We start from the raw sequence: 22,478 nt of genomic DNA on the forward strand, positions 1-22,478 counted from the left end.
GGGCCACTGCTGCGGGTTTGGGTACAACCAAGCATCTCCGCGGCGCGCCCGCTGTCCGGGCCGCGGATGCCCGAAGGCCGCAGGCGCGACTCCCCTCCGGGCTTGCGGACGGACCCCGTTTCCCCACCTGCGGACCGGCGCTGCCACCATCCGCCAGCCCGGAAGCGGAAGCGTTGCGGCCGCGGAGCGGCTTCCGTCTCCGGAGCGCGGTGCCCTTGGGCTGGCTGGGGACGATGGCGGCGCTGGTGCTGCTTCAGGCGGGGCTGCTGCGGCCCCGCGGCGCCCAGATGGGTGAGTGCCGGCCCGCGGCCCCGCGCCTGCCGCCCCTGCGCCCCACCTGACCCTCCCCGTCCCCATTGTCTCCGCAGCTCTCCTCGGGAGGACCCTTGGCCGCAGCCCCGCCGTCCTAGCGGCCGTCGCCGATCGGAGCGTTCCGGCCCGACAGAGCCACGGTTCCCCCCAGCAGGGCCACGGTACGTCCCGTGCGCGGGTTTGTCCGCCCGCGGGGTCTCGTCTTCTCCGTGGCCGTTATTCACCAGTCCTCCAATTCGGCCGAACGGCGCGTGTTTCATGGGCCCGTTACACCCATGTCTGGGCTTGCCGGTTCTTCGAGCCAGGTCGGAGATTTTAAATGGCAAGTGTGAGTAACCAAGGGCAGAAAAACCCGACCCATGGCGTAGGAGTTTTCCTCGGGTGAGGTAGGGTTACTGGTGTTACCAGAATGTGTTGCCATCGGCTTCGACAGTACTGTTTTCAGTCTGATGGTGCGGCTGTTGATTTGCTCTCTGCCCAGGTCTGGTTTAAAACAAGGGATGTGTGACGCTATACTGCTTGGATTTGAAACTGACCTATGCAATGTCAGTGTCAGGCATGTGAATGCTGCAAGTCCTTAGGTAGGGGATACTAACTGAATGTTAAAAGTAAATCTCTGCTTATAACAAAGATGATGGGGTTTTTTTTTTTAGTGTGGAAAAAAAAGATTGAAAGATTTTAAAAGAAAACAGAAGGTTTCTTACTGTTACTCTTACATTTCTTACTGTTCATTAGCAGCAATAATATGTAAACACTGCAGTTGTGACTTCTCTTTTGAACAGCAGAGCTTCTGATCCACTGAGGTTAATGCTGAGAAGTATAATGTGCAGGCAGAGAGTAGTTCTTAGATTGTTTTTTTCTCTCTCCATGTGTTAAGACAACACAGAGATGGTGAAAGATAGCTGTTCCAAGACTAGCTTCTGGTCCGTCAGCTGCGCAGTTAAACATGAGAAATGTGAGCAGAGGTTAAGGATGTTTTGTAGCCTTTATAATGCAACTTGGAAGTGGAAACGCTTGTAATTGGCTTGAACAGAACTAAGCCATTTCCTTTATTTCTATTTTGGACTTCATATTAACCACAGACTTCCTTCATGTGCTGTGAAGTGTTCTTGGCTGAAAGCTTGCAGTCTGCCTAGGTCCGTTTCATGTTTTGTTTCAGGTCCTTTGCTTTCCTTCTGTTGTCACTTTTCTACATTCTCTGTCCTTGCAAAACCAAAGAAAACCATTTGCATTTTAGTTTAGATGGATGGGCAATATCTGTGTGTTAGGTAAGCACTTGGGGGGGTATTGCATTACAAAGGTAATTTCACAGAGTCAGTTCTTGATGTTTTTAGCCTGGGCTGATGGTTCATTCTGGTTCAAAGTATCGTTTATGATGCTGGGGTTTTGGTTTGCCCCAGAAACTTGTAGATGTTTTGATTTTTATTTAAACACACCCCCCCACCCCCAGTAGTATCTGCATGCTTCTGAAAAATAAGAGTTGATCACAGAGCTCCCTAACTGGCATTTCTATTTCTGGAATCATCTATTACATGGTTTGAATTGTAGCTAGTGTCAGTGGAGGACTGAAATCCTTCAGGCTTCTTCTAGGCCATATATCACTGTGATGGTCCCAGAAGTTTAATCTGCTGTTTACAGTTTAAAATAGCACTGTTGGTTCCAGGGCGGACCTGTGCACAGAGCTATCATGATGTACCTTTCACTGGAATTTGCAGTTGTGTCTGTCTGGTTCTGGAAGCTGTTTCTCAGAGGGTGGGAGCAGTAAATAGTGTATAACAGTAAGGAAATTCACTAGACAAAAAGGCTTTGCCTTCAGAGATGCTTCTTTCCTGTGGTGGTAGACTTGGACCTTAGTCCTGAGCTGCAGGTTGTGAAAGTAGGACTGGCACTTGTTTTGACTTTCCATGTTGAGCTTCTATTCTTTTGTACTAAAAGAAGCTTCTGGTTTTTAACAGCATCCAAGAGAGGAGTGTTTGACCTTTTTGACATGGTAAAAGATTATATATATCCTATAGCAGTAATTCAAAGTCACCTAGGTGTTGCTTGGATGGAAAGTTAGTAATCAGATGAGAGAAGATTCCTAGTTGTGTGGTGCTGATCAGGATGTGGAATCTGGTTTTAAGGTTACAGCACTTTGAACAGGAGCTCTGCACTGAAAAATACCTCTTCTTGCAGGCAGTTCCAGGGCTGCGTCTTTGCACTGGACAGGTGAGCGAGCTGTCAGTGTCCTCTTGCTGGGTCTCCTTCCTGCAGCCTACCTGTATCCTGGACCAGCCATGGACTATTCACTGGCTGCAGCCCTTACTCTCCATGGCCACTGGTAAGCACAGTAGGTTCTTCAGAATTAAGAGTAAAGTCTGGTAGTCAGGATGACTCCTTAAGTCTTAAATCTGTATATGACAGTAAGTCTATTGGCTCATTTCCTGATCTAGTGTAAAATACCTTACTCTCCGAAGTTCTGTGACAGTCATGGTCTTTGGCAAGAGTAGTCATACTCTGGTCTTCCTTTGCTACTCTTCCTCTCAGTCAGAAGGCAGGATAGATATTACTAAAAAGAAATCCATAAACATTCTTTAGTGCTCTACACAGCGTCTTACTTAAGAGGGCTTCCTTGCCGCTGGCTATGTAGAATCTTGACGTTTTTATCTTGTAAAAGTTACACCTAAAGGTGTTACTATGTAGGAAAATTCTCTTCTACTTTCATAGGGCTAGAATATCTTTAAAAGGTAATGCTTGCCATGAATGTTAATTTTATTGCCTTACACATCAGATAATCCTTACAGCTGAACAGAAACTGCAGAGGAGTATTGTGTATATTTCTGAGGTGTCTTCTTTCACCTGTTGATACCTTTTTGTTTAGGAAATCTTGTCCTAAAGTATTGTCCTGGGTTGGAAATAGTGCTTTAGGTATTTAGGTGGTTATCATTCCAAATACTAACCTATGAGTAGACTTACTCAAGATACCTGAGCCATGTTTATCTTGTAGCATTTTTGGTAAAGCCTCACTGTTGTGTGTCTGCTGCACATCAGCTGTTTCTCACTAATTCTCTTCTTTGTTCTTAGGGACACTGGTCTTTTCCCATGAGGGCTTTTGTGAATTAATGAGTGTGTTGTAAAGTCACACGCCACTTTTTCTGAAAAGTCTTAGCATGGCTCAGTCTTATTCTGCCATATAAAGATCTTATGAGAATCCCTTATCAACAGTACAGTTGAAGGGCAGCTTGTGAATCCTAAGTTGACTATGATTTATTTATCCACCCTTTTGAAGTGTGGGTAAGGGCTGGTTTCACTCATGACCTTATTCTACTGTCCAGTTATAAAAATAGCTGTAGTAGTTTGAGAGTAGTTGCCTTTCTACTGCTATCACATCAGGCTTCTGTTCTGTGTATCTAGGGGTTCCTTGTACCTCTTTTCTTGCTTTTGACTCTTTTTGGTATTAGAACCCCATCTAAGTGAAACTGAGCTCAGTGTTCACTTGCAGTGACATCTGCTGCAGCAGGACTTTGAATTTTACTACATCACTAGTGTGTTTTCTTTATCTATGGGACAAGTCCTTCAGCTTCAGGTCAGACCAAGGCAAAATCTTGGGAAAAAAATTGTTACGTTAAATATGGATCTCTTTTTAACCAGGTTGACATCTGTCATTGCACAAAGCAAATACTATTGTCCTTTTGTACAACAGAACTTGTACAAAAATGTACGAGAGAACTACCATGTTAGTTTAATAGCATCCTCTGTCTTCCTATTGCTAGATAGCCTAAACCTGAACAAGATTCACTCGCAGTCTGTCAGATGTAGAAAAAAAATCAAAGTATCCTAATTTTTTGGTTGCAACTATTTTTTAGTGTAAATACACATCCTGGAGTCTTCTGTGTACTTGTGACAATGGCTGGTCCCAGAACAACATCTTGCTGATGAAGCAAGAGGGATATTTCCTTTGGTTTCTTTTCTTCAGTCCTTGGAAGTCTGATAAGCTTCCCAGTGTTTCTTGGAGGCAAATTCTACAGATTCTGTTGTCTGAAAGAGCTGTGTTTCCTCAGTATCATTAAGAAACCTCTGAGTCAACATGTGTATTTTTTAAAAATAGAATAATGGAGTGAATTTCATTAAGGAATGTGCTTTCCTGATTTCATCTTTTTTCTTCTTATTGTTCTGTAGGGGTCTTGGACAGGTTATAACTGACTACGTCCATGGAGATACACCTATTAAACTGGCCAATACGGGTCTGTATGTACTGTCGGCCGTTACCTTTGCTGGCCTCTGCTACTTTAACTATCATGATGTTGGTATCTGCAAGGCTGTTGCTATGCTGTGGAGCCTCTAAGAAGTGATGAAGTCCCTGACAAACATGATTGTTCACTGCTGCCTCTGCTTCATCATATTTCTATCACCATGTTTAAAGCGAAACAAATGGATAACCAGGGATCCATAGTATGTACATACTGCAGCAAGTTCAGAACTAAACTTTTAGAAATAAATATCCAACAACAGTAAAAATGTTAGAAAAGAAAAAGTAAATTTAAAGTGGATGAACTCCAGGTGAGAGTGAGTTAATTTAAGCTGCTCTGTAGATTGGGAGGGATTAGTTACATCGATGGCAGACTTACATAGCTAAAGGTAACTTTCCTTGTAATGGCAGCTTTAATGAGTGTTTTTCTAAAACAACTCTTGTTTGGTTTCCTACTTTGTAAAATTAACTTGACTTATGGAAAATTAAACTGTTATTTCTGACATCACAGCAACTGAACTGTATGTAAGGCACACTGTAACTCTTTGGACCCTGAGAGTTCATACAGAAAAGGGAATATTTTTTTCTTAATCCATACAATAAAAAATTTACAGAAATTGCGTGTGCTTCTGAACATTTTTTACTACTTTTGGGTTACTTAAAATGTTTTCTCTGCAGATAGTTACTGCTTTTTCTAAAATCAATTTCAAATACTAATTCATATTGTTACATTACCGTTCATAATGCCACTCTGCATTACTTCATTTTGATGTTATAAAACAAAATACTTACAGGTGACTTAGTACAGAGTTAATGTCCATTAGAAAATACAAAATTGACTTAGAAAAAAATGCTTTTGCAGATTAATTTTATGAGCCATAAACAGCTTGAGGCTTTCACAGTTTCCCAGGAACATGTGTGTTCATCTGCAGCAGTTGGGGGAGGTTTATTTTCTAAATAAACACTGGTACACGTTTTCCTGTGTGACTGAAAAGACACCAAACGTACCCTTTCTGCTTGACGTGAAACTGACAAAGTGTTCTTTTCTATGTCTTTATGTTTTAGAGAATTTAAGGGGGGGGGAGGAAATGGTATTCTGGGTTTTAACTTTTTTGACTTTAATAGTAGTAATTAAATGTTTCCACATTTTCATGGGACTTCTGTGGTTCTATGAATAGTAAGAGGAAATGTGGTGTTACTGTCAGTCTGGTTATGCAATAAACAGAATGAATTACTGTTTGGATTCTACAAGACTTTCTGATTTGAGGGGGTTTTTGTTTGTTTTTGTTTAATTTGGTTTGGAATTGTTATTTATGTGTTTTCTTAGGTAATCACGGGAAACAGCATGCAGCTGGCCACTTTTGCTAATCTTGTGATCAGAATTGAGGCGCTTGCTTCTGTTTGATGTGGTCTGATTTAGATAGCAATGGTAACTCTTCTATCATAGTGAGGAAGATGCCCATGTATGAGTCATGGGTAAGTAGCTCTGTACAGTCTGAGCATGTATCCTAGAAAGTGTTTGACATTTACTCTTTTGAGACCAAACACAAGATGCATCTGTACCTGGTATTGTGGACAAATGTCTGTTTCATGTCATTTCATCACTAACCTATAATTTATTGTTAACTTTTATGTAAGCCCCCTTACATAAACGCATTTTTTCCTTGGCCCCTCAGAGGACAAACATCTTTATTAGAATTTTAATTGTTCAGGTAAGTTTTTTTAAGCAAAGACTTGCAGTAAGTTAAAAGTTGTTGTTTCTGCTTCAGTTGAAGGTCAGAATGTCACCGTGTAACTGGGATTGATGAAGATGCTCAGGAAATAATCTGGATGTAAGAGAGCGTTCATTGGCCAGGTGCATGGTCTGCTTATGAAATCTGTTATTTTAAGTGGTTTTCTCTCCCTCCCCAAAATAGGTTTACCTCACCTATGAGTCACCTAATTAAAAACCTGTTTGATCAACAGGTGGTTAAGGGTTGAGGGATCAAACCCTATGGGACTATACAGGCATGCACATTCTTGTTTCCTCCATGTGTAATACTCTTCTGACTGGAAAACATTCTGCTGCTTTTTGCCAAGGATTTGAATGTTTTCCTTTGAAAGATACTTGGTTTTGTACTGATTTATGGTAGGGAAAAACATAAAACTGCCTTGCCTCAGATAAGGAAATAATAAGATTTCTTTAATAAAAAAACGGAATATATTTTGAAACTGTTGCAGTATGTCATAGGTTGTGGCTTTCATTCTGACTGAAGTTAGAAACTTATCTTCATGGTTTCGTCCACTTCATCTTCTCTTGACAGCTTCTTCAGAATTAATTTTCTTAAGTAGCCTTCTTTCTCAAAGGCCAAGAACATTCCTTGTTCTAGTGAGTACTCAAACTTAAATGCTCTGGAGCTACAAGATGTAAATGTCTTTTTGAAAAAGATTATGTTACTTTCACCAGGAATTTCTTTGGGAACTTCTCCTTCCTGAGGAAGAAAAAGGGAATGGGTTAGTCCCAGCACAAGACCTGAGCAGTTTTGTTTCAGCTCACCGATGTTTGAATTCTTCATTTTGCCTATACACATACAGAATGTATGGAAAATGATACTTACCCTAAACCGAACTGTCATTTTTCCACATTCCTTCTCACAACACATGTAATAACTTTTATCTTCTACCTGGATGCTGAATGCAACAGGCATCCCTGCTGAAGGTGTAGTAGTTTTGTAATAGTGAATGTTGAAGTGCATTCCCTTGCCTAAATAGAAATTGTTTATTATTAACAGTTTGCTCAGGAGAGAGTGGCAACAACTTAACTATGTTATATCTTACCATTTCACTGTCAACTGGTATCTTCTCAGGATACTTTTCTGTCAGGAGAGCCAAGACTGAATTTTTTACACTGCTGGTAGCATATATTTGAGTTTCTGTAGTCATTCAATAACCGAGATTTTGAATTTGTAAGAAGGCATGTGAACTTGCCAGTTAGCACGGCTAGGATGTTCACACCCTTTTATGTGCATGCATAAAGTGAGAATTAGATTTGTAAATAGTCATCTGTAAATCAGATTATACCTGTGTATGTATGTTCAGCAAATACAGTTCTGAATGAATTGATGAGCTTCCTCACCTCCCCACCCCAAAGTCAAAGCCAAAACCACAAGTATTGTGTTTACTACTGTTAGAAGAAAGTAAGAGCTGTCAGTGCTCTGTTTAGTCTGTTTAAACCTAAAAATTTTTCTGGATTTTTTTTTTTTGCAATCCAACATACACGCCCCCCCCCCCCCCCCCCCAAAAAAAAAAAGACATTAAAAGCTTAGTTTGTGATCACATTTAACCAAAAAAATTCAGCTCTCTTAGCTTTATTCTTCGAAATGAGTTTTAAGTCTTCTCTCACCATTGAATTAGTGAGCACTAAGATCAAAAGCACATCTAGAATAAAGCCACAGTGAACGGGTTTAGTAAATATTTGAAAAATGGTCTACCAGATTTCATCTCCTGATCTGTCACATCCTCAAAAGCTGCCATGTTTAAATCTGGTCGAACCACAAGCAACTGGCTATTTACATTTCGAAGGACTCGGTGGAGAGTTTTTTCCTTACAGAGGGCATCACACTCCAGCCCTGTAGAAATGTTAAGGGAAGAGGGTCAAATATTTTATCAGAGGAGACTACCTCAGTTCTTAACAGTTTGCTACAGGCTTAATCTTGTCATTAAAATACGAGGTGAAACAAGTTCTTAGAATGGCAATCTCAAACAAAACTGAGGCCATGTCATTCTTCCTACCTCTGGCTTTTCAGAAGAATTTCCCAAAATACAGCAGACTGTATATATATATATATATGAGCAAGAGAAGCTACCATATCTGTTAATGAGAGTTCAGAAGCAACAGTTCTCTCACCCCATGATTAGAATTGCATTAAAAGGTCCTTCTGTACCTTAGGAAGAAATAGAGCAACTTTGGCTTCAAAAGGAGACTGTGAGCTGTAGTGCTCACTTTTACAGTAGCCATTATCAGTTTGAAAACTTGCTCTTTTGGGCACAGTGAACATTTATGGGTTAGTAAGTGTAAGCAGGTTAGTTCACATAAAATTGATAATGAAGTTAATAAGTTACGAGCTTTCATCTTACCATCATCATCTTGGTTCCAAGTGAGCAATGAGAAAAAGGAAAGAAACAACACCATTAACTTCTGCCCCCACAAAAGAAACCATTCTACCCGGTTTTGTTCTGCAAGACTAGCAGCCAGCCACCTACATATTTCCAGTTGTACTCCCCAGTATCACTAACTCACCCAGCTGAGCTGTTCTAACTACAGAGTGCATTTTATTTGTGATCGTAACAACAGAATGATGAAACCGCCAGTCATTTGAGAACTGGAGTTACCACCAAACCAAGAGGTATGCAGAATGTTTTAGGGTTACTTAAGGGTGAGCAGCTCAGGTCAGTTTAAGCCTATAATCAAGGAATAACAGGTACTTGGCTAGCAGTATTTCAGACTGACTTGTTAACACACTGGGACAACTGTCTCAAACTCAAATTCTTTTTGAAGTAAACAATCTGGCTCCATAATTTAAGATTTGTTCTTCTAAGTGGGTGGGGATTGAAAGTGCTTTGAAGATGGCTTGGGTAACAAGGGGGAAAAAAGAGGATTCCACAAAAACAGGGATGCCAGCCCAAGGAAAGGACTGAATTGTGTACCAGGTTTTAATCTTCCATGCAGAAAGAAGACACAGTGTGTCTCTCTCAGCTGTGGGTAGTAATTACCTGCAAAATAGAGGCAGAAATTTTCTCCAAGTTGTACTGCACACACAGTCTCTTCGTTCATCTTCACTGTACAAAAAAATATGCAGAGGATTCAGTTAAGAACAATGCTTCTTAATCTATAAAGCAAGGGACTTCTTGAGCTAGTTCTCTTCTAGTGCACAATACTATAATAAAGCTGGCATGTTTCACTACCTGTTAAATTGCTTTTTCAAATAATTGGTCTCCTGTTGCCTTTATCATTATTCAGAATAACCTAGAGCATCCTTCAGGTTATGTTATTTTATAACACTTTTAATTCTTACATGATCTTACACAGGAGTAAATAACAACTCACTACCATTTTCTCTTTCTATAAGAATGATTAATGTGTAGCTCCATGAACATACTTTATCAAATCAGTTATTTTCTCTTGCGTCTGGAGTTGTCTTACTATTGCATAGTCATTTGATTTTCTGTTTCTAATTTTCAAAAGGGAAAGTAACTAAAACTGGATTAAGCACCCTGTTACTAACCATTAAGCAATAAAAGTTGTATTAAACTTATACAGACTCATCTTTACGGGTTCCCTCCATAAAAGACAGAACTTCCAAAAAAACCCTAACTTAGTCCACCACAGACTGCCCCTTGGAAAGGCCTGTTTTTTGTATGTGGAGCTGGAATTTGTTCCTATAGAAGTTCCTATAGAAGAATACCTGTATTGACTAGAATTGAACAGTAAAGTCTGGTATTTCAGCAACTCTATTGCCGTTGGGATGGTTGCCACTGGAAAGAATAATTCTAAGAAATAAGCACTCAATTAGTTTTATTTTAAAACTGATAGTGGTTATGATGATGTAATCTTCAACATTAAAAATAGCATTTCCTACCTGTAAAGAAAAATGAGAATAGGAACAAAAGGAATTATAACATGAAAAAGAAAGATGTAGCAAAGAATTTAGTTCTTCTCTGGTGGTAAACAGTTCTAAAATGTCCTATGCCACTGATTTTGTGAAATGCAGGTTGCACTTCCTGTTTCCTTTAGGTCTGTAACTTAGTAAGTTTTTTGTTCATTTTCCTAAAATGCTTTCTGTGTACGGGTGTTCTTCCCTGGTTTATTTATGTTTTTAGAAAGAAAGGCATTTTTGTAAGTAGTCTAGTCGAGGAAGTGCTTCATTCAATCCTACCAACTGTCAAGATATTCTTTCCCCTTGCACTAGCCACAGAAATAATAAATGTAATAACTGTTAAACTGTTCAAGCTAGCTAAACAATGGGAAGACCCGTGTCTAGCACTGGGATATTACTGTGCAAAGCTTACTTCCAAGGCTCTTTTTCACCATTTGGAAAAGACTTACTGTACAGAACAACACCAACTTAAGTAAAAAAGCACTCTTCAACTATAGGGATTGGGGTAGGGGAATCACAGTGATTTGTTTCTTTGTCCCTCTAGTAGAGCACTTTGAAGAATGTATTGAGAGTGTTTTTTTCTCATCCTATTTTTATATGGTCTATAGTTCTAGATGGTCTGTGCAGAACAGACAGTTTCATAGCAGAGGACTGCATCTTTGCTTCCAAATATGCATACTGCAGCCTTTGAAATTAAATACAGCATTATCATAACAGTGCATGCCTCATATCTAGTGAAGTAAACCAAGAAGTGTAGGATTACTTTCTCCTAGACCACAGAGAAGACATAGGCAGGACTTACCAATACATGATTAAAGGAGTAGGTGGCCCTTAGTTTAGTGCGGGAAACATAGACCAAACTTCTTCCCCCGATGTGTAGTAAAAGCCGGTTACATCTTTTACCAAGCACGTTTGTAAGCTAAAAAGGAGTTTTTAGCTGACTGTTCAAGGTACTGTGTAATAACTTGCCCCACAGAGAAGAAAAAGAGCCGGGACGCGTCCCGGCGGGTCGTCCTCCGCTCGGCGTCTATGTTGGAGCGGAGCCCATTAGGGATGCCAGCCCAAGGCGGGGGCAAGGCTCTGCCGCTTGCTGCAGCCACAAGAAAGGAACAGTTGCCGATCCCACACAGTAGTGTTCATTAGTAGCAAATGATTTAGGATTATCTCCGCCCTCGCGAAGCAGCGCACCCTGCACAGGGAGGCAGCGGTGCACGGCCCTCCGCCCGATGCGATTAATCGCGGGATGCTCCCAGAGTTTCGAGCTGAGGGCTAGGAGCTGGCTCCCAGAGTTCCCCCTTCCTCTTCCTGCCGCTGCACCCTGGAGGCAAAGGCAGAGGGGCAGCGGCGATCCTTACCTCGCTCCTCGGCGGGCTGCGGCTGAACGATGCGAGACGGAAGGGCGAGCGCTGCCGGAGGAGGGGCGGGGACCGCCGGCGTCTGCTCCTGCAGCCGGAGCCACCCTTTTGGGGACCCGGCCCGTTCCCGCTCTCGTTCCCTCGGGCGACGGAGCCAAAAGCCACTCGGCTGCGTGTCCCTCCTGGTCGGGACACTAAGGCTTTTCCCAGGCAAGCGTCACTGCCGTGTCACCTTCATGCGTTCATACGAACGGGGAGGAAAGGGATCTCTGCTCTGTTAGAGCGGTCTAGCGAGGGGGATTTTGTAGCGGCTTGCAACACGGTGCGACAAAACAAGCCGACCGAACAAACTGCAGGGAAAATTTTGGACTCTTTCCACAGATATCTGTCTACGTCTGCAGTTATTCTGCAGCACTTCCCCTCCTGGGTGGAGAAAGCAAATCATGCACATCTTGAGGTTACAAAGGAAGCTTTTTGCGACTCCCTTAGCTCACACAGATGTCGACAGAGGACACGTTTCTACACCGGCGGATTGCAGCCGGCTTGCTTGGTCCATAAAGTCTCTGGGAGCCGGAGAACCGGGTACTAGCCGTCAGGACAGAGACTTCCTCTTTTCCCCACACTTGCAAACTGCCCGTAAACATTGGGTCCCGTTGGGGAAAACCCGTTTAGCATTGAAAACACATTGCATGTATCTAGCTCTCCATAAGAACACCACCGAAGAATATACCATTGGTATCTGCTGGAAGACCCTCAAATTGTTTTCCATCCCTTTATATGTAAGTAGCTTCAAGGGAGGAATTTAGGTTCCTCTCAGGGAAACAGACAACCAAAATCTGTGCCACAGTCGAAACACCATTAATAGATAGGTCCTATTTCACCAGCTGTAAGTTGTTTCCCAGGCATGTATCAATTGAAAATAAATAAAATGGCAATAGGTGTTGCTCTCGATTGCTGCAGCTCTGTGATGCTTTTTGGAAGTACTGCCGTTGGTGTTTGTGGAGTGCTTAATGCAGTAAATATTGCTGTAATGGCAAACTGTGTAGTGATGGGATAACTAGTGATGAAGTACCAGGTAGATCAACTCGGGAATGAGCAATCAACCAATGTTTTGTATTGTTTGTAAAACTTGGCAGTGTTAACTAGAAGGTCCGTGCATCTATTTTCTGTTTATAATGTTGATTAGCAAGGCACTGGGGTATTCAACTGTGTAGCTCAATGGGTAAATTGAAGTCTCAGGTTTTAATACTGCGCTGTGGGAAAAACCAAATCAAAAAAAAAAAAAACAAAAAACAAAAAACCAACCCATCTCAAACTGCTCAACCAAGATAAAACCTAAGACCATAAGATCTTTTCTCACCTGTCTGCACAACTATTACTGTTGCTAGGGATAGAGGGGAGGTGTAATACATATCTGTAGGGAATGTATTACTGTCAGTATGATAAATCCAGGGAAGTAATTTTGAGATCTAAGGTATGTCTTTCAAGCTCACCTGAACTAATAATCTTAAAAGTACTGTCCATTGTACTAATAACTGTGGATTTAAGGCTGCTCTACCCACAAGGAGCATTGTATTTCACTGACATGTTCAGACAAAAACTGTGTGCTGCAGAAATTTATCTTTTTTCTTTAAAGCTCCTGAGAGAAAGTAACAGAAATGATTCAGAAGAATGAAAAACAAAAAACCAAAACACCCCAGAGAAATCCAGTAACAGAGTAAAACCTGTTTATGAGAGAGAAGCAAAGAGCAGTACATTTATGGCCGCTATTTCAGATAAGAAATCTATATTGCTGTTTACAGACACCCACTTACACTGATTGAATTCCAGCCAGCAATATTACATCATCCCCTTTCAACTTCCTGTTTTGTTACATGGCATTCAGTACACATGTGGAGTTGTGTTTACTTAAACCTGTATACCAGAGAGATATAAAAATCTGATTTAAACACCTAGATCTAGCTCATTTCAATATGCAACAACTGTAACCTACCATTCCTTTTGGTACTTTATTTTAATGGTTAGCTCTTATGGGGAAGTGTGGGGGAAAATCTTTCTAAATTTAACTGGCTTCTGGCTCTGGTCTCCCGTTTCTGTGCTTTTTCTTGATAGCTGTTTCGTAACAAATAGTTCCTTCCTGTGAAGTACAATCAAATTGCCTCTTGGTCTTTTTGAACTAAAATAAGCAGCCTCAGACCTAACGTAACATATGGTAGTAACATAAATATCTATACAATTGTTGAGAATGAAATGAACTTGGCCATGGCAGCATACTGTTTCTACTTTGGGGAAGTATTTAGTTTGTGTTCTTTTACTGGTTTAATTTCTTGTCCTGAGTTTTGACTTTCAGAACCTATTTGGGTAGCATATGTAACGTTAAGACCCTTTCTGCTCTTAACACCAGAAATTAAAGTTGAAAACCAAAAACAAACAAGAGGATTTTGGAAAGTACTAACTTGACACAGCATTTACTATTTTTGGCTGACAACATGAAGTGTAATACTGGAAGAGCTCACCGGAATCATTGTGTTCAGTTTCTTCCTGTTGTAAGCAAGCCACCTCATCGTGTAAGCTCAGTCATTTCTTGGGGAAACCAAATACAGTTTACTTACAGAAGTGAAGCACAGCATAAGGAAAATTAAGTCTTATTTTCCATTGTTTAGAGAAAAAAAAGTTGATCTTGACAGTTGTCTACTTCTAGTGACCTTATTTATTTTAGTGACAGTAGTCTCTCATATTTTGCTAATTGATGGGCTGCCTTTTGAAACGGATCCATTTACTGTCATCCCGAAACGTTCCAGTGATACACATTGTGAACCAGTCACAGATGCTTAGAAGATGATACATGACCAGAACTGAGTGGGCAGGGCAACACTTTAGGACAGGTAGTGTCCTCATGCTTTAACTGTAGCTCGGATGGAAAGCTTCTTCCTGGGACCTCTGCAGCAGGAAACGTTTTAGCGGGGAGCCTTGTTCTCCTCCGCTGGCCTTCCCCCGGTGGGCCCGGCTGCCCCAGGCCCTGCCGGAGCAGGCTATGCGGCCTGCACCCACCCACCTCGGCGGCTGCCGGGGCCCGGCGCCAGGGCGGGCTCCCGTTGCCTCAGCGGCAGGGGCAGTGCCCGCGACTGGCCCGCTGCGGCCGCCCTCTCGCGCGCCGGCGTTTAACGGCCGCGAGGACCGTTAACCGTGAGGAGAGAGGTCCCGGGACGGGGGGAGGCTTCCGGGGCGGAGGGGGTGCCCCCATGTACTTAAGGGTGGGGGGTACTGGGGAAGCATAGGGAGAACAGGGGGAGAGGGACAGACCGCTTTTGGACAAGGCAGAATCGGCCTTAGCAGCCTGAGGCCGACCTTAGGCACCCTTCGGCACCCTTGGGAGAACCTCGGCCCGGGCCAGCCTGGCACTCGGACCTGCTTGTCTTCAGCTCTGATCGGGTCTCTCGCCATGCTTGGAGGCTCTACCTGCCTGCAGTGAGGAGGAGAGCTCCTTTGCAGAGGAGCTTACAGAGGTGCTGGTTACAGGCTTTATGCATTTTTATGTAGATATGATTTCCAGATGCACAAGATAACCACTTACCAAATGCAACGTTGTACTTCTTACCAGGCAACGATGACAAGCAACACTCAAAAGCCTGATGAGAGTAGAAGTAAACGTAAAAAAGCGATGGAGGTGAGCCGTGCTGTGTGAGGGAGGGAGGACCTGGACCACCTTCTGGACCCGGGGCAGCAGTACAACACCCCCAGTCCCATGGCCTTCACTGGCATTACAACGGGTTCCTCTCACCCTGAGAGAGGGCAAAGAGCTCCATGTCGGTTTATGTAGGTTAGCAGAAACACATGCGACTTTCGTGCATGTAAGCTGTGCAATTAATTTCTCTTAGTGTTTGAAGAGCAATGAAATAGGGTATGCACTGCAACACTGTTACGCAGGACTTCTGGAGAACAAGCTGCTGAAGTACACCAGCTTTTACTGACCAAGCTGGCACTTCCCACCCACTCCCATAGACACTGTGCCTCTTCGTGATGGATGGTGTCTGAAAACAGCCTTTTAAGATACTTTTTTTTTTCCTCAGTTAAACTCTACCTGTGCTGATCTTGTTTTAAATCCTAGAACCTGTATTTTTTTTTTTTGTGTGCTCTATTTATTAGAATGAAGCTTCAGAAAATCTGGAGTTGTCCTCCCTTGACAAAACAGATTTGGCTCTTTCGGAGGGCTCACAGTCCCTTTGCAAACCTGAACAACTGGAAGAAGTTTTAAATGGTGATGTATAAAATATACTGAAAGTAATTATGTGGTTACCTTATTTAATGCTGAAATGAAAATTCATGCAAAGGTTTAAATAAAATTACTTTTTTTCTTTTAACAGAGATGAACAAGGAAATTACAAACTTGTTATCAAAATATGCTCACATTTTAAGGCAAGTTGACTTTGTCCTATTTGTACAGCACTTTTCTAATTTCTCTAGATAAGACTGATAACTGTGGCTGCAGTTTAGAGAAATTAGCACTGAAAACCATCAACACACAGATTTTGACAGAAAAATGCTGGTTTCTGTTACAACAGGGAACTAATTTGGACAGAAACCAAGTGTTGATAGGCAACGCATTTTTAAGAAAAGCATAAAAGCAGTTCTAGGAATTGAGAATGTTAATGGCATTAACTGATTTTAACTACAGATTTTTTCAATTAAGTGAGAGAGCAGCGATGGATGCTTCTTATGTCCAGGAACTTGATGGAATCTTGAAAGAAGCAAGGACCATAGAAAACCACTTAAAACAAAAACGGGAGAGTCTGAAACAGAGATTCACTGTGATTGCAAATACTCTGCAAAGCTAAATGGAGTTTGTCAGACTGCAGATATGCAGAGCAAAATTTGTAGTATATTTTATGTATTAAAATATAAACTATGATGAGTGCTATGATGTGTGTTTCATAAATGTCCTATGTAAATATTTCCAGCAGTTCAGGAAACTTTCGACAACTTGAGCAGCAATTTAAATAAGTAGATTCAACACATAGGGTAATGGCAATGAGTATAGGACAATACTAAATACCCATTTTAAATCCTATTGCTCCAAGGGATTCTACATATTAAACCATCTTTCCTTACTTGTTGATCCTTTGCTTAGGCTGTCCCTATGATTCCATTACTAGACAATAGTGGAAGCATTTGAAAAAGAAAGCAGGATAAATTTCGAATGGCTTGGCTTTAAGGCTGTGGAATTTCAATACACTTGAATTCAGGAGCAGCCATGGTATTTCTAATGTCACCGCTAAGGATGTTTTCTTCTTTTATTGTCACAACCACTCTTTTGCTCTAGAATATAGTGTAGAAACACTTCTATAAAACATAGAATTTTGTGACATAAGCAGAACAGGACTTCAGATTATTTTATATTAGCAATTTTCTGTGGGTTTTTCAGTTTGCTTTGTTTTTGTTTGTTTTTTTCTTTCCCTTTTAGAAACTGTTTTGGTGCTAAAATCTTAGCAGAATGTACTTGCAACCTTATTTCCATTTTGTCTCAGAATATAAATGAATTAAAAAAATTTTCTTAGAAATAGGGAAACTATTAAGAATACTACTCTAGGAAATGTATAAAGAAGTGTAAAGTCTTAACTTGAAAATATATTTTAATACTTATAGAGATTTCAAATGAAACCAAACCCCTTTTGATATAAACATCAAAGCATATCATCAAAACTTTGCTGGTAATGTCAATAAATAACTAGATAATCTTAAAATAATCTCGAATTATGCTGCCCTTTTATTTTGTTATTTAGATACATCAGTATTGTTTGCAGTATATCTAGTTTATTTAAGGAGGCTTCTGGAGTTTTTGTGAGCACTTTTTCTTTCTTGTCATTTGACTCTGTTAATAAAGATGAAACATAAAATGTACAAAGCATAATTAGTACAAATTGCGAGGCTAATGTAATAAAGAAAAGTGCTGGATAGTCCTGTTGCTAGCATAAGATATATTTATATCTTTACCCCAGTACTGTGTATTAATTTTCTGTTTAAATTCTTTCAGACTTAATCCCTCTTTCCCCCTTTTTATTAGATAAAAGCCACAAGCAAATGTGCTACCTAACAAATGGATAGTATTTAAAGCAATTAAGGAGAGAAACTGACATCTAGGGTGAGATTTTCCTAGGTATTTAGATGCCTAAAGATGCAGATATGTACTTAGTAGGATTTTCAAAGTGCCTAAGCATGTAAGCGCCTTAGATGCTTAGGAATTTTTGAAAATCCCGTAAGGTGCCTATCTGCATCTTTAGCATCTAAAGACATTCAGAAAAATCACCTCACTAATCTACACCATATTTTCCAGTCTCTTCCTTTTTCCTAATAATCACATCTCGTCTTGTAATCAGTCTTGGTAGCGCTGTTTAAAAGAAGAAAGTGGGAGAAAAATATTTTGGAAGTTAAATTTTCTAGGATATTTTGCTAAGTTTTTCTAAAATCTGTGATCATCTATAGTGATGACAAAAAGCCATTTTAAATTGTCATCTATGAAGTGTCTCAATTTAGAAATTTACCTATAATTATTTATGTAAGTCTTTAAAGAAAAAATACATAAATTTCATGACTGTTATATGTCTGCCTGTTGTCAGAGTCAGAAGCTGGATACATTTTATCTGTTTGTGCTTGTGAAAATTATGCAATCTTTTTATATCACCAGTATTTAGATAACTTAGATTTAGTTTATTAGCTAATATATCTGAGTAGAAAACCACCTGTTCTAGTATGAAGTATTATTAAGAAGCAGAACTTAGAAAACTAGTGGATCACATAAACTAAGTTTTTTCCCTTAGGGCATCAAGAGGGTACAGATGTACAGGTACTGTTGCAGCAGTTTGCTCCCTTTGAAAACTTGATAAAATCCAATAAAACTTACTAAAACTATACTTCCTAGAAGAATGAAGAACTGCTTAGTCTGGCATTCAAGTGCAGTTAAATTCAAGACATACCTCTCTAAATGATGACTCTTGTTTTTTTACCGGGATTTCTTATACAGTTGGTTGTCATTAGATGTTATAATTTAGAGTGGGATCTCTGTGGTAGCAAGAAGATTTTAGATTTTGAAGAGGCACTGAAAGTCAAGTCAGTAAGCATGGTCACAGTAACCTGGCTGAGATTATGAACAGTGTCGTTATGCTTATTAAAGGGAAGTCATTCAAAGCTTTGTAAGATTCTGAAATAGGTGTATTAAGAAATTGTTTTAAAATTGCTAAGAGCACCAAAGCTCCTGGTTTTGCTGCACAAAGCTTTGTGAGGACATATACATAAAAATAAACATTGACCAACTAAAATGAATAAAATATGTAGTTTTATAAAGCACCAGCTTGATGTGTAAGTTTAGAAAGTTTAAAACATCTTTTTAAAATAAACCAGTCTCTTTTGAAGTTAAAAAATACTTCAGATATGGAAATACCCCTTACTGGTTGCTTTCATACATAAGCCCCTTCCTTTTTAAAAGAGAACCTTCCATAATTACTTTGCTGTAAAAAAATGCAGTGTGGGGTTGGTTTGTGTACGTGTTTTTTTTCTGTTGACAGCCTTTCAGTGTTCCTCTCAACATCAGTATATATGGGAATAGCCATTATGCAGTGTTTTTCTTCTAAACAATTAGAAAATAAAATGTTACTATTTTCCTATTTGTTGACAATTTGTCTGCCCTGCTAATGATGTTTCTGCACTGATTGCTTCTCTTGGGTATTTTGATATGTCTTGGGAGAAACAAACCAAATCTTGTACTCTCTCCTTATGTGAAACTAGAAGTTCGTTCTGTCTCTGAGGAATGAGTACACATGAAATCAAACTGTCACCAATGCCATCAGTATCTGCTTTCCAGTTTTACTGAAGGAGGTTTGAACAGAAAATTAATTGGCTTTAAAGCTGCCAAATCTGATCAGCAAAGCTCAGCTGGTCACTATGTTTTCTTTAAGCCTTTCCTCCTGGTCTTTAAGCTGCAGTGCCTTAGTAAGTTAACAAGAACGTCTAAGATGACAGATCAGTAGCAGAATATAAACGGATTTTTCTAAAAAAATGTGGAAACACCTTAAACAAAGTTCTGACCCTCTTGAAGTCAAGGGAACTTTTGGCACTGAGTCTTCTGCATGTCTGACCTTGCTGTCAATACTTCCACAGTGTGGAAAGTGTAAATTATGAAAACCCAATACTCAGTTCCTCTCATTGCTCTTGCATTATTTAAAAGCTAGAAATTGAAAATAACAGATAATGCAGAGACTGCTTAGGTGTGCAGCAAATAGAATTCTTCCATGGGAAAATGCTAATTGTGACTTTTTTACTTAAGACTGCCTTTAAGCATAGATGTAGGAATGTGGATCATAATAGAAAAAGACCACATTGAGTAGGTAATAGATGTGTTTAAGGCTCATGATCTTCTGTCTAGAACTCAGGAGAGTTCAATTTTGCTACTTGTAGCATCTTTCTCAATGGTATTTGAAAACCTGATGATGAAGGAAGCATTTGAAAAGGGCAGAGTGGGTATTTTACACCATGACGGTGAATAACCAGAAAAAAGGAGGGCAAAGAATCATGGGTCAATCAGCCTATCTCCCAGTAGAGGCTCTGAAGTGAATTTCTTAACGATGACTTTATAATCACCTGCCTGTAGCCTTGTTACCTCAGTACAAAAATACATCAACTCTTCTCACCTTTTTTCCAATTTTTCAAGTTACAACTGGCAAATAGCATTATTTTTCCAGCAGTGGTAATGTCTTTACACTTCATCAACACACCTGCCCCAGCTGCTGAGAGGGTCTAGGGTTGCTGAGCTGCTTCGACTGGAGGCAGGTCTCCCCCATGCCCTGCGGCTGTCTCGCCGAGCTGTAGCGGTGCAGTGCGGTCAGGCTTGTTCATCCTGCCCTGCTAGGGAAGCTATTCCTGGCTTTTATTCTGAAATGATGATGTCAGGAAGCTCTTCAACCGATCCATCAGTGCTGGCTGCACACTATCATCCTGGCACGGTACCTTTGCATGACCATCTCCGATTGATGCTGTCTTCTGAGCGGAATATGTTTTCCAAAATCCTTTTGTCTGCCACCAGCCTCCTGCTTGCTATATTGCGGCATTTCCTCTGCTCTTTGATGCAATTCATTCCAGGTAAAATGCATTAACAAACAAATCGTTCTATTCCATCATCTTGTGAAGGGGGTTTCTGATGCTGTTGAGAGCTGCTGCTGACACAGGTTGTTTAGAGCAATTTAATTTCTATTAATCAGAAATGTAAAGGAAGCAATTTGAAGCATTAGGTAGGAACTATGATTTCTCTGTTATTTGTTGAAAAGATAAGCAGGAGAGGAGGAGCAAGTATGTTGTACAGATTTTCTCGGATTACTAGCAGATATTGATGGTTTAGAGCTGGAAAACCAGTAAGCAGCAGATTCTCTCTGCAAGGGAGCCTGCTGTGAGACATGTAGGCGGACTGTGAAAGGGAGAAGATTGTTTAGAGCAGCAGCATTACTGTAGCTTTGATCTGAATATACAAGTGGAAAACTTCTCCAAGGAATTTTGTATCATCATTAAACTCTGAAATTTCTGCCATCATTGTATCATTGAACAAATTGAGCAGTCTTTTTTCCTTTTTCTCTGTTTGTCTAATAGTGAGATCTACTATCATAAAATAGAAATCAATAAAGAACATGACTTAATTCACCAGAATCTCTGCTTTTTGATGGTGGGCATATTGTTTTCCACCCCTAAAGAATCAAAAGGATTGCTCTGGGGTATCCAAAGAGTTGAAAGGGTTTCAAATCTGCCTTGTTCTGCCACCAGAATACATCCATAGATACAAAAACAAAACCACAACCCAAATAACCCCCAAAAAAGGTTCACAGTACCTTTCTAGGACAATTGTCCCAAGAACTTGATGGTGTAAATCAATATTTAACAAAGAAGCTACACTTCTTCATATCAGAAAAAAAACCAAAACCAACACCCCGGAAGTGTAGAACCTATTTTTATAGGTGTCCCTGGGAAATCAACAGATATTTCATATGCAAGAGTATGCACAGTTCACAGTTGCTTTTCTCCCTTCGCTCCCTTTGACAAGTCTTTCTCCATTCCTTTTCTCCATTTCTTCCCCCTGTGTTTTCTGTCACTTCTCTCATATGCTGCTTTGCCTGTTAGCAAGGAACTGGGTGGCTGAGTCTCTGACAATGGGAAATCAACAAGCTACATGGAACGAGGAGTCAGGTACGGGGACTTCCCAGCAGACGCAAGGCAAGTGCAGTAACTTCAGTTCAGAAATCAATGTGGGACACTCAGGTAAGCTGAGGGGTTCAAGTTTGGTGAAGGCAGAGGGTGAAGGCTAGAGTCTGAGATGGCAGGTTGTAATATTGTGCTGATTTTCAGGTATTATGTTCAAGCAAATACAGTAAGCCCCATTGGGACTGTAGTGCCTTTGATTTATTCTTCTCTTTTGGAGTGCAGCCAGAACAGAGTCAGTATTTTATTATGTCTAATTAAATGTTAATTTAAATGCAGCTCAAGATGAAAAATCAGCCTGTCTTCTGTCTTTTGAAGAGACTTGTGTCTTCTTCTACCGATCAGATATGGGGTAATAGCTTTAAAGAGTGTAGGTTTAGATTAGACATCAGGAAGAAGCTCTTCCCTGTGAGGGTGGTGGGGCCCTGGCACAGGCTGCCCAGAAAAGCTGTGGCTGCCCCATCCCTGGCAGTGTTCAAGGCCAGGTTGGACACAGGGGCTTGGAGCAAGCTGCTCTAGTGGAATGTGTCCCTGCCCATGTCAGGCAGGTTGGAACTGGAAGAACTTTCAGGTCCCTTCCAACACAAACCATTGTATGATCCTATGATTTTTGGGTAGCTGGATGTTAAAATAAGCTAAGCTTTACGGCTGAGCTCTTATCTGAAGGTGGTACATGTATTAAAATTGCTCATGAACAGTGCATTCCAGTAGGAA

The 22,478-nt window shown here is 40.6% G+C and overlaps 4 protein-coding genes across 6 annotated transcripts in view; 3 read left to right on the plus strand and 1 right to left on the minus strand.

The window, feature by feature from the left end:
• Nucleotides 1-181: 181 nt before the first annotated feature.
• Nucleotides 182-5,157, plus strand: SDHD (succinate dehydrogenase complex subunit D). Its single transcript, XM_065697216.1, has 4 exons — nucleotides 182-291; nucleotides 369-473; nucleotides 2,488-2,632; nucleotides 4,471-5,157. Exons 1-4 carry the CDS (start codon nucleotides 234-236, stop codon nucleotides 4,634-4,636), a joined length of 474 nt encoding a protein of 157 aa, XP_065553288.1. The 5' UTR covers nucleotides 182-233; the 3' UTR covers nucleotides 4,637-5,157.
• Nucleotides 631-22,478, plus strand: part of BCO2 (beta-carotene oxygenase 2) — a 37,250-nt gene continuing 15,402 nt past the window's right edge. The window contains exons 1-2 of one of the 3 annotated variants that reach the window (XM_065697208.1): nucleotides 20,459-20,660; nucleotides 21,687-21,824. In XM_065697208.1, the coding sequence (XP_065553280.1) occupies nucleotides 20,459-20,660; nucleotides 21,687-21,824 (340 nt within the window). Of the gene's footprint in view, nucleotides 641-20,458; nucleotides 20,661-21,686; nucleotides 21,825-22,478 lie in introns of those variants that run through there. The other 2 variants (XM_065697210.1, XM_065697209.1) reach the window with 2 other exon arrangements.
• IL18 (interleukin 18) lies at nucleotides 6,697-11,911 on the minus strand. Its single transcript, XM_065697219.1, has 6 exons — nucleotides 11,532-11,911; nucleotides 9,293-9,358; nucleotides 8,657-8,665; nucleotides 8,011-8,148; nucleotides 7,138-7,283; nucleotides 6,697-7,011 (listed from the first exon to the last, which is right to left on the minus strand). The coding sequence occupies exons 2-6, from the start codon at nucleotides 9,351-9,353 to the stop codon at nucleotides 6,796-6,798; spliced, it is 570 nt and encodes a 189-aa protein (XP_065553291.1). The 5' UTR covers nucleotides 9,354-9,358; nucleotides 11,532-11,911; the 3' UTR covers nucleotides 6,697-6,795.
• TEX12 (testis expressed 12) lies at nucleotides 14,854-16,366 on the plus strand. Its single transcript, XM_065697218.1, has 5 exons — nucleotides 14,854-15,037; nucleotides 15,133-15,198; nucleotides 15,678-15,789; nucleotides 15,896-15,947; nucleotides 16,222-16,366. Exons 2-5 carry the CDS (start codon nucleotides 15,139-15,141, stop codon nucleotides 16,364-16,366), a joined length of 369 nt encoding a protein of 122 aa, XP_065553290.1. The 5' UTR covers nucleotides 14,854-15,037; nucleotides 15,133-15,138.

Source organism: Lathamus discolor, chromosome 17 (genome assembly GCF_037157495.1).
Source record: "Lathamus discolor isolate bLatDis1 chromosome 17, bLatDis1.hap1, whole genome shotgun sequence".
Classification (NCBI taxonomy): Eukaryota; Metazoa; Chordata; class Aves; order Psittaciformes; family Psittacidae; genus Lathamus; species Lathamus discolor.